The sequence below is a fragment of the Folsomia candida genome, unplaced genomic scaffold (genome assembly GCF_002217175.1).
Source record: "Folsomia candida strain VU population unplaced genomic scaffold, ASM221717v1 Fcan01_Sc002, whole genome shotgun sequence".
NCBI classification, from domain to species: domain Eukaryota; kingdom Metazoa; phylum Arthropoda; class Collembola; order Entomobryomorpha; family Isotomidae; genus Folsomia; species Folsomia candida.
The window spans coordinates 4,211,870-4,228,817 of NW_019091194.1; the positions used below are offsets into that span (position 1 = coordinate 4,211,870).

Genomic DNA, 16,948 nt, shown 5'->3' on the forward strand with positions numbered 1-16,948 from the left:
ACACTATGCTAAAGCCATACCAGGTAGTTCTTATCCAATGATAAGTCCAGTGACGTGATCCGGCCTGAAACTCACATATCATAATGTTCCTAATTAGTTATCTCCCTGTATAAATTACCATGCAAAAAGGCATCTCCTTCCCGACAGGGGGCAAATTATCAAACTCACCACATAAGTTGACTTCTTGCGTTGGGCTGTCGGTTCTCGCGTCCCAAAAGCGTATTCGCTTATCATAGTGACCGGAAATTATACTTGACCCATCAACGCAAACGAGGTCATTACAGCTTGATCCGGCAAACTTGGTGGAGATACCTGTGAATACAATGTTAAGTTTAAGTGAATTATATCCAACTTGGTACAATTAAGGATAAGTGGATACCATAAGTATATGTACACATATCGTACATGTACATTGTTATAATATGCAAAACATTATTAACATTTCTCAGGAAAAAGGCTCAGATTGTAGCTTCCGGAAAAGATTGTATAGCCTTCTTTTCTCGTTGGTTGGTTGGTGGGAGTACAAAATTATTGCGTGTCTTGAAGACATTCATAATTTTATACTGACTTTATTGTAACAAGAAATGAAATACAGCTACTTTATTGAGCTGTTACATAACACAACGTCTGAATATGCACATGGAAGGGTCATCGGGTATAATGATAATGACTCAATTTATTAATTAATTAAAACTGACAAAAATTCATTCACAAAATTTAAGATTTTGTGAATAATATACAGAGTCACGAGTGCCAAGTGATGGACAAGACAACGCACAGGCTTTGGCAGGAATAATTAAGCGTATTAAAAAAACTCACATGCTCGAGCGGAAAGGTCCCACACTTTCAAAGTTCGGTCATGCGATCCACTGAAAAAAGAAGAAATATGATTAATTTATATTTCATTATAACCAAGTTAACATTCAAGTCCAGGCTTTTAAACATATTTACCTCGCTACTTTAGTTGACGATCCCAAAAATCGAGCCGCTAATACTTTCTGACTGTGGCCTGTCAGCGTATGCTGGAAGAAAAGAAATGCGTAAAAATACTTAAGTCTGATGGACAAGTGTAACAGCAATTTAATGAGAAATAAAGAGTTTCCGGAAATTCATGTTACATAGATCGATTGGAAATGGCAATTTTTCATTGTGCAAGTGGGATGCATCTGTTCTTCCTGATTTTATGAATAATAATAATTCTTCATGCAAGTCTATCTTACTCGTATCATGAGGTGCAGTAGTAGTAACAATGTCGCACCTGACCCACCACCACAGCAACATCAAAGTGAAAACGTGACCATTTGTCTTTAAGGTTGACAAACTTGATAACAACAATTTTGACGGCACTTCTGTTATGGACAGCTTCCTCCATCCGTCCAACACTTGAAAGTGATAATGGTCCGTCCGGCATAAAACAAACTTGTCTGTGGCCATCGTCTCTCTCTCCAAAGAAAGTAATTGATATACTTTTCCCATGTTAAATGCATAATAAATTGGGCGACAGCAATTGTTACTTTGTGGAGGGCAAGGTGTGGCTGACGTAGGTAATTCCTCTCCCTCCCTCCCTCCCTCCCACACGGCTCATGTACATATAATTTTGGTGCACTTTTCAAGTAATAACAAGTTTCAATGAAGAGTCCAAAAAATCTCATAAAGCATCATTTCTTCCTTCCTTCCTATTATTACTCGCATTAGTTCGCATTCACTCTCTCATGAGCTTTTCCGTTAACCTGAAAATTTTCATATTGTCATTTTTTCCGTGTACAGTTATAAGCGGCCCTGCGCTTTAACATGGTTGCATAAACACGTCATTTCTCACCTATGCATAACGAGAACTGTTATTTGTTCATGGAATTATTGTGGTGTGGATGTGTCGTCATTTACAAGACATGCTTTCAATCTGGTATCACGGATTGTGCATTTATGAAAATTGAATGACACGTCTCATTCCGTCATGTACATACAAACTCAACTAATTCGTAAATACATACATACTCTCTTCTATTTTCTATCTGAACCATGATCTTCCAGCCTCTCAAAGACACCGATTACATGAACATGAACAGATCATTTCTATCTCTTTGAGGTTTTTATTTCCATCATTTGAAAAAGCGGAACGGCACATGGTAAATTGCATAGGGCAAAAAACGACGGATCTTCTCAAACCAAAGAGAATATGAAAAGTTCTCACTCTATGTATTTACAAGGGGAAACAAAACTATGGTACATGACTGACGGCTTTTTGCATGTAGAAGACGACGGACAGAACATCTTGCTAATATTCAAGTTCTTTTGTCCACCACTAAACCAAAATGGTAAGTGAGCTTATGAAATTCAATAATTTTTATTATTATTACAGCTCTTTTTCCTTAAACATGGGATGGAATCCGTGAACGTTATAATTACTACAAAAAGTGTGCCTAGATTCAATTTTGTATTTGTACCCATACCAAATTGGGAAAGGTTGTGTCCCTCAAAGTTTCAAATGACCCTTTTCATGAAATGATGGTCAAAACAAGGAAATAGACATGTACGTGTCGGTCGGTGGATTACATAATTTTTTGACTCGGACAGATGCAGAAATAATAAAGATTGAGTGGGAGGCGGATTCATCTTCACCCTTGAATTCGAATTAAAGTCTTAATGACTTTCACCACCACCGACCACACTGCTTACCACCTTACAGACCATTCTGCTATAGGGGAATGTAATGTTGTTATCGAGGAATACGAAGAGGGGAATGTGCTATATATATATAATTGAAAAACTGCTATGAATTACATGCTTATTTAAAAATAGGAAATAATTATCACAAAGTTATATACCACAATTGTTACATGTTTGATAAAACATGAGTATAATTAATTTGGGGGCAGGGTCGTCCAATTTATCTTAATTTTCTTGTGAGACTCCTATTTCCTTATTATTGCTATCCTTTGCCAAATGGAACATAAAGTTATGTCCGTGTCCATTTTGCAGTAAACCAATGGTACATGTATTCCAAAATGTATGTACTCGACATTTAAGAGAGTTTCATTCACCATGTGCAAAATAATCTAGAAATCACCTCAGGGGACAAGAAATGGACAGACGGACATAATGCCGTCAGTGTGCGCAGTCATTGAAATAATCCGATTTCAAATGGGATTAAGCTTTCCGTATTATTTCAGATTGTTAACCTTGCGTTGAACGAAATGGAAAAAAAATCCAACCATTACCTTTCCTACAAGTCTCCACCTAATTACCGAATCTCTATTTATTATCAAGAGTCAATCCCCAAAATGATGACATAATGAACGTCAGCACACTCATATTATTAGCAAGATGAAAATTATTACGTGTAAATGTTGTACCAGAGATCTGGAAAAGTAAGAAAAATTACCCCGTTAACAGTTATGATGACTGCACGTTGACAACCTATAAGCTTAATATATTTATGAGATCTTCGGGGTTATCTTTCTACACGATAATAATGATGGGAACGCAAAACCCCGTCAAAACACTGATGTTTGACACTGTCCGACCATGACCATGACCATTCTCAGAGGAAATACATTGACTGCCGGCCAGACTAGACAGGCACTTAAAAGGTTTTTAAAATTTCACCATTTACAATGATAAATGAAACATTTTGCCCATAATCACGAACAAACGCTTCGACTCATTTGCAAGTCAAATAGGTAGTTCATCCATGTTTCAGCAAATCCGAAAATTAGGGATTATAAGAAGACGCTTTTAAGACATGAAACGAATAATCTTCATCTCATAAATTTCAGAGTTTAGCATAATTCACAAAACTTAATATATTTTCCTGTCCATTTGACACGTTTTTCTGAAAGAGGTATATCTACATACTTTGCAATATAGGAGATACTTAATGAATTTCTCGAAACATTTACACCTCCCTCATCTCAATCCAACTAGAATATGACGACGAGTCTACCCACTTTTCTCGTTAGTCTGGTCCTGGTCAGTGTCATGATGTCATGTTCTTCTTCTCATCATCCATCTCATCGTCGTTTCAATTGTTCACTGGTGGTGTAAGTTAACCCATAACTCATACATACGAATTTTATCCTAGAATGCTGTCTTTCAAATCCTGACATGACATTCCCATTTCAGAAAATGCCTTATTATTTCCCTAACTGGGAGTCACTTGAACTTCTCAGCGGCTATGAATTTCTGTTAATTTTCAATAATGAAACCGTCTCAAGTCTCATATATAATAATCAATTCAATTGAGCACAACAAAGTCCCGTCCTCTTTTTTCTCATAGCTACACACGAATCTATGTATGTTATTCATTTACTGTAAAAAATAATCGGAACCAAAATAACTTAAAAGTGATCTGACGGACGCACAATGATCATTGTCATCCGTTTTATGTATGTATTTAACCCGTTCGCCTTTCAGTGTCAGGCATGCCGCACCAAAAAAGAGACAATTTGGAATGTCTTCTCAGAATGGGAATGATTGCTTCTTGTTGCAATTCAATAAATAAATTCAGGCGTTGTGTGACTGTTCTAGAACTCTGATAAATAAATATCACCGATGATGATAAAATGTGCATAATGCCGAATTTAATAAAGTAAAGTGACGGGAGTTAAAGAATAAAGAATGGTGTAGGTAAGGTAAGGCATGCATAAAAAAATCATCTATATTTATAAAGAGCCCATTTTCCCGTCCATCTTTCTCCTTGTTCTGCTAAAGGCCTACATGCTAAGTGACTGATGGTCTCGTTGATAAGGTTAAGAAAAGGCATGATCATCCGTATCTCCACATCCCATTCTGCCACCGACACATTGTGATTGTACAGAAATACGTACGTACCTATATTCGCATACGTAGAAAAAGAAGAAGGAGAAGAAAAGACCACTAAACTGACACTTTTTTTAAACGAATCTTCTCCTTGCTCATGCTCAGACTTCAGCTCGTAGATTTATTTGCCATTATAAAACGCGGACAATGTACATTGAATTTTATGAAGCATAATTTCTTTTCGAGTGTTTGCATTTGCGGGTGATGTATGACGACGAGGAGGACGACGAAGTCGACGACGACGATCGAGTGAGGGGAATCTTATGAAACGAGAAGAACTACCGATATAATTGGACCAAGCGCATACATGTCCAAATAGGGAGACAAACACTGCGGGACAAATCACGAATTTCTTTCAAGATTTAAAAATTCTTTCAAAACTTCTCATATGAAACTGCACAAATAGAAAAAAATAATGCGGTTTGTTCCGTTTTCCACTCATCACAGAACTTCCTATTTCAGCAAATTTGCAATATTTATATGTATTTATATGGTATGGGACCCACTTGAGCAGTGCATGCATTACAGTTCTCTGCACACATTTAAAGTTATAGGGATATAATTAAAATGAAGGGATGCATATGCATACTGCAGTTTTAATTAGTGAGCCATGTTACTTCCCACCGCTTATGACATACTTACTTCTTCTTTTGTTAAAACCAGAATTTTTTTTTCAAAATCTCAGAATAACCCGTGATTTTATCTTTTACGGATATGTATGTAAAAAAATAGATTTTTTCTATAATTCTACAGCAGCAAATCATCGTCAACGAGCTGGCATTATACGAAGCTAATGTTGCCTGAACCTCCCATTATGAACACCACTTGAACGTTAACCATTCATTAAATCATCGAGCCTACCACAAACACTCAAGATCCGAGATGCGTTTGTATACTTCATCCCAAAAGCTATGAATCTTTTACATGTCACGACTTTTCTTCGCTCTGTTGAAACCCCCAGCTCACTAAATAAAACTATAGTGAGACAAAATAATATATAATTCTTATACCCCAAAAATCCCCGTTTTCTCTATTGTACAGATTTGTACACTTTACAAATTCAAAAGCCAAATGGAATGGAATGTAATGCATAAAACCTATTGAGAAGATTCTCCAAAAACACACTCTGTATGTAATTACTAATTGCACAACAAACCCAGCAAAGTGCGAGGGTATGATCGTTGCGTTGTAAATAAAAACTTCTTATGGTCGTGTTGACCATGACAAGTTGGCTGGCTAATAACAACAGGCAAACATATATTGAAATAAATTCCAACAATCCAACCTGGCTCAAATTAAGTTATAATGTTACAGATTTAATGTACTTCAAAAATTCGAACGACGTGGTAGGTAGGTGCATACTCACATGCTTTGTGTGCATGGTCAATAAATCTTGACCAAAAGCATGTCATTAAATCATTAAACCCGAGTTAAAGCTGTGGATTGTGAGTTGAACTTGTGAAGAACGTTGCATCCATACCAATTAGTTGAATTGTTTACTATTATTACATGGGACAGTTGATAAGCTGATCAATTGGTTTAATTGGATTTTGTATACATCACCACGACGTATTCATTCTGACCATTCCTTCCCACCACCACCACGGAAAACCAAACCAAACCAAATGAGAAGACATTGATTGATTCAATAGTTTTCAAGTTTAGGTTGGAATTCAAATTCAATGTTGCATTGATTTTGATTTGTTTCCCATGGTAGGAGAGAAAAAAAAGTAGTTGGCTTTGGCTCGCTTAATAAGAAAGGTAAATCATTGCATTCAACAAGTTATTCAGTGAAAAGGTAGACTTTTCTGTGATACTCGGCATGTACGAAGTTATATATGCATCCCACTTCTTATTGAACAAAGGGATTAATTGAAGAGTTTTGCGAATTCCCATTCCCATGAAAATTTTGAAGAATCATCATCATCCCATCCTCCACTTCCTCCTCCTATTATCCTCTCATTCAATTTCATACCTTGTTTCGTAAGATTCATTCAAAATCAATAAACAAAAATCGCCTGGTCGTACTTTGCTTATTAGATGTGCAGTAAAAATATTTATAGTTCGGTGAAAAAAAAATGTCTGGATCTTACTCCGTTTCGACTTCCTGTCTATAATTAAGACATAATTCATAACATGGTGATTGGGCAAGTGCAGGACAAGACCTAACCAGAAGGAAGGAAGGAAGGGAAAAAAGTTTTCAATAAATTGATAATGTTCCCAACGTCGTTTTTGACTTGACATGAAGATATTGTGGAATATATTCAACAAAAGTTTGTCTGGTTACTGCTTCACCTGAGTCATTCGTCTGACGTTTGATATGACGGAAAGTGCCAATAATCTGCCAACCTGCACACCCAGCGAGCACGACTTTTGTGAGGTGATTCCAGTTATTAAAATCAATGTCTATTGATGATTGATTCATTTACTGATACTTACTTATTTGGGTTTAATGACTTCCTCACATATTCAAATTATAACTAATACACATATCTACCCATGCATACCTACAGTCAATGGAAAAAGTATTGGCAACCCCCAGGCCAGCTAAATAAAATTGGCTGTAACCTTGGAATGCATTATACAATTTGCATGAAAATGTGTTCGCATTTAGTAAATATGATGTGTCTTTCAATTATAATCATGTTTTATTGATTAAAATTAGATAAACACAGTTTTTTAATAATTTGTTGGAAAATTTGCAAAATTAACCCGCAAAAAGTATTGGCAACATGTGGCCAAATTAATTACGCGAAACAATTTCCTTAATCACCTACACATTTCATTACGGTAAGTTAATTAGGTGACAAAATATGACGATAGCTACATTTTAAGTCAGCAGTTGTGTTGTCTGGAACCAAAATGGCGACACCAAACGAGCTATATTTGGCGCGGGGAGAAATATTAATTTATTTTTCGCAAAAAAAACTTGGATATCTAAAAATCAATAAAAAACATACTTTTTCATATTTACTATTGGAAATGTAGCCAACAAATATAAAATGACAATTTTAGTTTCTGCTTTTCCATGATGCAGAAGAAAAAAAGTCACCTAGGCTCAAACGCAGATGATGAATCAAGCAACAAATTACTTGAAATCGGAAGATTTCAATACCCAAAACGAATTAGAATTTGAGAACCAACTGTGGAGTCAATATTTCATACAATTTGGTGATCAATAAAAAATCATGCCATGGGGTTTCAGGGTCCAGTAGCCCCATAGAAGAGAAGGCCCCCGAAACGAACCAACTCAAGGTATTTAAATCAGCTAAATACCACCCTAAATAGACTTCCAATTGATCAAGAAGGGTCTAGTGGTCTCACCTAAGTAAATTTGACTTATTCGGTGCGGGTGGGATGGTTTGAGTTTGGAGGATGTAAAATGAGGCTCTCAAAAATGATTGCTGCCGTCTGGGAGTCAAGCTCGGAGGAGGATCGACTATGGTTTGGGGTTGAATGACTAGGTCGTTGCGCAGTTAGCTGGTCACTATCGATGAAGTAATGACCAATGAGGTCTAATTAATCATTCGAAACGATAATTTGAAAACATTTGACAAAAACCTGACCAAGGGAGGAATTTCATAATCCAAAAATGCAGTGGCCGCCAAACATGCATCCACATTAACGATGCACATTTCTGGAGACCGAAAAGGTTAAGCTTCTATTGTTAGCTGCACAGACTCCCGATGTGATTCTGATTGTCCGGGATGAGAAAAGAGGGACTGGTGGGAAATCACTCTACAAAAAACGAGCTTGTCAAAAGTTCGAAAGAAGATTGGGAAGCCATATCCAAAATCGTTATAAAGAAATTTTCCCAGTCAATTCCAAGGCGTATTTCTGCTCTTATTGCATCGAGGCGAAGTGCCACGCAGTACTGGAAGCAGTTTATCGAAATAAAATTGTCGTATCTTTGATAAGGGCTTTTAAAGTTAAGGGTTGCCAATACTTTTTGCGGGTTAATTTTGCAAATTTTCCAACAAATTATTAAAAAACTGTGTTTATCTAATTTTAATCAATAAAGCATGATTATAATCGAAAACTACATTATATTTTCTAAATGCGTACAAATTTTCATGCCAATTGTATAATGCATTCCAAGGTTATAGCCAATTTTATCTAGCTAGCGTTGGGGTTGCCAATACTTTTTCCATTGACTGTACCTACATACGTAAATATCTGCCGTTGTTGGGGCTCGAAGGTTATCAATCTCTAAATGGCAGAGAATCTTGACACTTTGTCCAACCTTTCCTTTGCTACAAGAGATGCATAAATACGTTGGTTTTTTAATACACTATTTTTTATAAATCGTCTCATACCGATTAGGAAATAATAGGAAAAACCGTTACAATAAAGTTTGCCAAGTCCAGTTAAGTCATAAGTCGACACGACATGAATTTTTCATCTCACTGCAATATATACATACTTTTAATTTGACATTGCAATTATATTTGGTTCAAAATGGAAAATAATCCACCGTGAATTTATTTAATTGCTAAAAATTCTACAAATTGCGGAAGAAAAATAATCGAAATTATTTCATTATTATATCGACCACTGAGAATAATAAGAACAACACCAAACTAATCTCTGCTCATGCCAACTGATCCATCATAATCCCAACGAACCAATTAAAATTCAATGTTTCGACATTTTCCAAGAAGAAAATATGCGACTTGATGTGCAACCAACAATACAAAAACTAGACTACATAGACTCATTTTAGAAGAAACGGTTTGTTCTTCTTCTTCTTTTGCTAGCTCGAAAGCTCAATAAGGAACAAAACATCAACTTTTTTTAACCCGTCCCTACGAAAACAAAGATTGCTTACACACTCTTTGAGATAGGATCTCTCCACTCGCACATAAAACAGCGTGATGCATGTCATCTCTAAACCATTAAGAAAAATTAGAGATGGGAGATGCCGAGCGAGATAGGGCGAGAGTTACAGTGAACTTCATTAAACAAATAGGAGATTAATTGCTCCTCATTCGATTTGCTTATTAGTTCGGGCAATTTCAAAACTAAACGAAGAACAAATTACGAAACCAACAAACCAGTCAGGATAGAAGTAAAGGGATGCCATTCTCCTCCGTCGTCTCCTTTGAACCACCAACTAAATCCATTGCACCCAGAAAGTAGTGCCCTTCGGTGGGTCGTCGCGCTAGTGGAAACAATTGCATGTCCGTCATTTTTTCTGGGAAAGTTTTTCATTCACTGACTGCATTGCTTTGCTTTTGGGCCAACATTAATAACACATGAACTTGAGTGAGATCCACTTCCTAATTCACACATGCAGTCATGACTCTCGGCGTGGATTAATTATTCGGTATTTTAGTTTATAGCTCGTGTATTTTTTTAACCTGGTCGATTTTCGATTTTCCACATAATTGCTTAATGCCAAATGAGGCTTCGTATTGAATGGAGGGTGTAATGAGTAAATAAATATTGGGTTGGAGGGATAGCATACATAACTACAGGTTTAAGGTTTAAAGTTCATTTAAATTAAGACAAAAAAAGTCGCACACAATACATACTATATGTACATATGCAGCACAAGGGAATTATAAAGAAAGACCAGTCCTCCTCTCCGTGATGAATCATGTCGGGCATCAATGGACTAATTGCCTTGTTCTTGTTCACTACAGACGTACGTCTGCAGGCTTGTGAAGTAATTGTCTCCCACAGAAAGAAAGAATTTTGTAAACTCATTTAATTTTTAGATTGTGATTTAGAAAATCGAGCCAATATTCATTCATTTTCTCCGTCATTATGGAATTAACATCAAAAGTTGCCTCATTAATTGGTATTTTTCCGTGGAAAAAGAAGCCAAACGTCCACATTTCACGTTAGAGATGATAAAACAGTAGCTTTGAATGAATACCTTTACGATGTCACCTTGAGAAAAGCGTGGCTTGCACGATAAATATATACACAAATTAACCAAACAGAAGGCAGTAATAGAATAAAAGTCTAATTCATTTAAAATTGCGCAACACTGACTTATGCATTCACAATCAAGTCCAAGTCGTCGAGGTAGAGAAGAAAAAAAACACGATCTATTCATTGGTAAAACATGGACGGCGGTCTCTTTGGCCTTATTTTCTCTACCTGGTCGTCTAGTCGTAGACTCACACATTTGAATTCCACCATTCCTCCTCGTAAGACAAAAGACATCCGCTACAACAAACTCAAAGAAGCTCAAGCAATACAAAAACATGATTCTCCAATAAAGCTTCTTATCTATAAAAGTGCATGTATGCATACATACATATTAACAAAAGTCGAACACTTGAACCGAGATGTTGAATAAAATATATATGTGTCCGATTCTAGCACAAACTGCATTCATTCGCATTTTAAGCTTCTTTTTTACTTTAAAGATTTTAGCATAAAGTGCAGTTTAATCATTTAATTTGTGAGTATACGGGGGGACAAGAACGGATCTTTATTGTTCAAGGATCAACTCACCACTACAATCATGGTCATTATTGTACTTTAATATTATTCAGCTTGATTGGTTGGTGAAAGCCAACTAAATAGTATGCACCTCTTCTTCTAAAAAAACATGTCCAATAATTTGTTTTTGATGGTGAAATCCTACCCTACTGCAATTCAGGGTTAATTATTATCGTAATTTAAAACAAGTTGTGCGATCGAATTCTTTGAATTGGTCAAGATTCGTGGAGCCAGAGAAATGCAAATATTTAATAATGTTATCGTTTCTAAAGCTCATCGGAATGGTAATAAATCTCAACGAGTGTCAGGATGCCGAGGAATGCGTCAAGTTTGCATGTTTTTAAGTTGCAACAATCAGCCGAATGTGCATCCAAATAGTTACTGTTACACGTAATCATACACTTGTTAATCATTTATCATGCATTTTGCCACTCACTTCTCCGCCCAATTACAAACATAATTACAACAGCTTCCATCTTCTTCTTTTAGGAATACATTAGTGAAAAGAAAGAGCGAATAAGAACATTTATTATGCAGTTTTCAAGGCGAAGCAGGTCCGTCCGTGAATGACCACCGAGTTTATAAAATTGAGTAGCAATTAGAAATTGCACACATGTAATTTGCATACCAAAACTACCAGTCGGTTCAATGTTATTAGGAGGATGCACTACGAAAATGTGTGTAATAAATGTTTGTTTACTGTCAAAAAGTTGAAGAGGGAGACCTTCGGATTAAAGAAAAGGATTTGGTTTACATTACATTACACAAGAGTTTTATTGAACCGGTTTCCTTTCCTTTTTGCAGTAAAAGTATTGCACTGTTTAGTATGCGAATAATAATTTATAGAATTTATGAGATGACGGATGGGACTTAGCACTCATGGGCGAAACGGAAAGACAGCTCGGCCACTTTATCCTGGCAAATATTTGTCAGGGTGAGATTAATGTTTGCAGTTTTATGATATCAAATTTCTATAAAAATCATCATAAAGTTTTATATTTTATTAACCTTTAGCATGACGACGCGTGACCATAAATAGCTACCTGCTACATACATGCGAGATAAAAATCTTATCTTACTGTAGAAGATCAAGTGTTTTTACTATGTGTGCCTTCCCCATATTTTAGCAAACCTGTAATTGCGTAATGATAATTGAAAATAGACACGAAATAATAACATAGATCAACAAGTACTTAACAAACCGTGGCCAACAGGTTCAGAAATAACTGAATACAAGTTTTACTTTTTTTACAAGCCGAGAAATCGTACGCAAGAAAAATGAGATCTATATCCCAAGCTGAGATGTATAATCGAATGAAAAATCCGATTCTTCGGTACTATCAGTTGCATTAGCAAATAACGACGTGTCTTCTAAATCTTGTAGCAGAAAACAATGTATGAACCCACAAGGAATTTTTCAATTTGCACAGATAATCCGCATGTGAAAAAGACCGAACTTAACCAAACCACCGTCAGAAAGTTAACCTATCATCATCATCAAAATACAACAAGATCTGTTACTGCTGCTGCTGCTAATACCCAACCCAGCTCTGTTACATACGCGTTATTATGATGATACATACTTGCAAGAAGAAATATTAAAACCGAATACCGTACCTTACCCAGTCGATCGACCTACTCTACAGGATAATTATAATTGGTGAATGTTTTTTTGTGAAAACTCCCAGTTTATAAATTCAATCTGACTCAAGAGTTCAGTCGGAAATCCACCACAACGCCATACAACCACCAGCATTGCAGCCCACACCGTCTAACAATCAACAGTTTAATAACAATCAAAGTCAAAAACTGAAACATAACATGTACTGACTCTGCTAACCTATAAAAACTTAACTGGTTGGTTGAACTTCCTTAACCTCGAGAGCGAGAGGCAAAGTCGCATTGGTCTGATATGATATTACGCAACTTATTAGGAAACAATGCAATATGATATTTCTTCTATGATCTAACTCGAACCGAGTAATAATAATTATATTACTGACTACCCTCCTGTATATGCCGTGTACCTCAAAAGTCAAGGGATATACAGACAGACATACTTTGTGGTGAATGGAATACAATAATGCCCGCAGAATTGTTTTCTTCCTTCGATAAATTGGCAAGGGATTATCACAGGATGGATTTTATAAGTTCTCCTCGACTGACAAAACAACAAATATTTCTTAAGTTTCATTCAGACAAATGCGGAATTCAAGTCATAAAATTGAACATTTTCAAATTAATAAGCACCACTTTAAAGATATTTGTTCTTCACTTTTTACGTTTCGGTGCAATACTTTTTATGTGTTTATTGCTTTAGGAAGTAGCGGAAAGGCGAATAAAAATGTGGGACGGGTACAAAAATCCTGAATTACATGAAATGAAATCCAAGTAAAGCTTCATTTTTATTGGAATAACGGAAGGATATGTAAATATTTTGCACGCCCAACAAACAAAAACCGAAACCTTTGAAGCTATTTAGTAGTGGTAGTTCATAAAGAAATCAAATAAACGATTGACCCCGCAGGTCATAATAATGGTTGAAGTATGCAGAAGAGAGGATGATGAAAAAGATGAACAACCAGTAATTAGTTTCATTGAAACCGGATAACACCACGGCGAACGTAATAAAAACGATACCTTTTGGACATGGAAGTCTTCTTGAAACACAATGTCTCACCTCTCTCAAATTATTATGCATTTTATTTTGCTAGAAAAAAGAAACAGTATTTTTTTTAAATTATGCAACAATTACAATTTGCGATGCAATTACAAGACGTGTAACACAAATGAGGAGACAGGCAAGGTAGCAATTAGGCAAAATAAACAATTAGGACTTTGACTGGGTAAATGTTTCCTCTCATTTTCAAAAAGGATAATATACTTGAATGGTGATGACGGGAGACAAGTTTCGAATCAGTCAGCACCAAGCATGAGAAGAAAGGAACTTTGTTTAAACTTTCAATATCAATTCTTGTGGTGTGTCGTATGGTGATGAATTAGAATAGATAGTAATCCGGACTTTTTACATAAGCCGTGAGAGTCGACCAACGTCAAGTATTTGTGTATGTGTAGAAACTGTTCCATTTCATATTTATTTATTATGACATACGATACACGTATGTAATATATTACGCCATACTACATAATGTAGGATTTCGAACGAAATTTTCTATAAATCTCCACGTGTCTTATTCCCCTAGGAATTTAAGTATGTACCAGTTGCAACCTAGTTTTCAAACTTTTCTCATGATTTAACCTCTTAAAATGCGTAGGTAGCTAATACCTACTTCCATATTTTTCTCAAACTTCTTCTTATCCCTATCACCATCTCTTTCTTCTACCCACACCCACAGTGTTCTTAACTCACAATTAATTTCCTTAATTTGCCCTATAATTCGATAAATTAGTAATTTTTTTCAGAAACAAACATTACATATTGTTCCCGTGAAGTAACACAATTACGTAATGTACACATGTCTTCAACGTTCCGCATCCGTTACAGCAGTAGCCAGAAGCGGTGTAATAAGTAATGATAATCATAATAAATACCCCAGAGAGTTCGCGGTGGATCATCATCATATCATTTATATCGTTTACTACCTACCTTGCTACTACCTACCTACCTATATTGTTGCACCTACTATCTACCTATATTGCGACCTACCTTGACTGCTGACGACATACCAGAAAAAAATAAAGTGGACCAAAGATCACGTTATGTTACACAAAATTGTTACAAAAAGCTCAACACGGGAGACTAGAACAAAAAAGAATTAGTCAAACGTCATTTTTCTCGGTCAGTGGAAAGTGTGTGCAGTTCGAGAAGATTGTTCTATTGTCTGTCTGGTACCCGGTGTCCGACTTTTTGTGGTGGATTAAAATTTCAAAAAAAAATCCTTCTACCGACTTATAATAAAGGACTACTTACTTCTTTTTGAGATAATTGATTGCTGCAATATTTGACACTGGTGCCCTCATACTTTATGCGTCCCGACCTTTCCATTTGCCTCTGCTGTTAAGATAAATAGGAATAAAGTGCAACAAAACAAAACATTAAATCACTTCTATAATCCATCATTCGTCAAACAATGGGTTTTGGGACGGAATGCACCAACTCTAACTGAAGATGATTAATGTGGAATGACATAAATGGGTGTGATCTAATGGACTTTTTTGGTAAATCTTTCATCACATATGTGCATACATAGGTAGGTACAAGGTACATCATCTTCTGACCGGGTAAAATTCGTGTCAAATAAAGTGATGTTGTTTGTACACAAAAAAGCCAGGCTGGTTGTGTAGCTAGGTACATACTTATTTTGTTCAATACACAACAACTGGACTAGATTTTAAGAGAAAAAAAGAGCAAATCAAACTAGTAAAGTTGTAAGTAAAGCAATAAAAAGCGCAGATGATGCATACGTCAATCATTACGGTAAGAAATTTGTAGCAGCAAATGGTATCGAATATTGAACACTCCCCAGATTGGATTCGCGAGTGATTGAGCGACTAAAAGGTGTTGATTGTTCTGATACAATCTTGTTCCTTTTAAGCAAGCAAAAGAATTACGTTTTTCTGGCAGAACTTGCCAGAAACGTGCTATTCGCCTTACGAATTAAACTCCACGAGTTAGTAAAACGGTATTTTACATGAGTTTTGTACGTGTGATAAGATGAAAATGCAAGTTTTGTTAACTTTTCTGAAAGAAAAATGAGACTCGGGTGATGATGCTGATGCTTTCCTCAGTTTTGCAATGATGACGAGGTGACGAGGATGATTGGAAATTTAAATTTGCATCAGCATCATCCATCGCATCATGTTCGATCAGTTATGCTCTACGCCTGATTCAGATCACCACACTTGTTATTAGATTTGTTGGACCAATTGGTTGGTGGATGGTCGCAAGTCATTTCATTTCGGTAGGTCGTCGGTGGATGGAAAGTGGACTAGAGCACTCATCGGAGTGGATAAAAGTCGGTGATCTTTTTTCAAATGAAGGGTGAAATGGTTACAAAATTCAGCGAATTATAATAATGGAAAAAGTTAGGTGAGCGAGAAGAAGAACAAAGTGTAATATGAGGTCAGTCTGTTAAAGCACAAGGCTGTGTGTAATACTGCTCTTTCGTTGTCCATCCATGCATTTCTTTCATTCTTTCTATTAGGAAAATTGCGGGTGGACTTTGTTCTCACGCTTTAGCCGAATACATACAAGCTTTTGCAGCATTTCATTTAAACCAACTATTACTTATTGCTCTGAAAGTCTTGCCTACATAGTTTTCAGCTCTGTCATTATGCTATCAGGCTCAACATCATCTGATTTAATCGCATCTTTAAGATTTACTAACACTGCTGCTTGTATATGTACCGGCCATTCATTATTGTTAAGTCATAAGTAATACAAAGCTATACCATTGCTATCGCCATTTATTTATGGAAAATGAGGCACAGTTGCAACAATGGAATCTGTTTTTGTGGGCATAAAAAAGCGAATTATGTCAGTATTACAACTATTACAAGTTGACAAGCAAGTAACCAACTTAAACTCGTGGTGGAGTTAGCATGTTGCTTATTATTTACGGGGAGAGCTTTCACCCTGCCGAATGCCCTACTTGTCCATGTCAACCAACCACAAACAAATATGCTTCACTGACTGATCTATGATTATTTTTCT

The 16,948-nt window shown here is 36.2% G+C and overlaps 1 protein-coding gene across 2 annotated transcripts in view; it reads right to left on the minus strand.

Moving 5' to 3' along the window:
• LOC110845062 (autophagy-related protein 16-1) overlaps positions 1-16,948 on the minus strand; it is a 76,603-nt gene that overhangs the window by 2,794 nt on the left and 56,861 nt on the right. Inside the window, exons 9-12 of one of the 2 annotated variants that reach the window (XM_022091421.2) lie at positions 952-1,022; positions 820-869; positions 169-312; positions 21-70 (exon numbers count right to left, since the gene is read on the minus strand). In XM_022091421.2, the coding sequence (XP_021947113.1) occupies positions 21-70; positions 169-312; positions 820-869; positions 952-1,022 (315 nt within the window). The remainder of the gene's footprint in view (positions 1-20; positions 71-168; positions 313-819; positions 870-951; positions 1,023-16,948) is intronic. The other variant, XM_022091422.2, reaches the window with a different exon arrangement.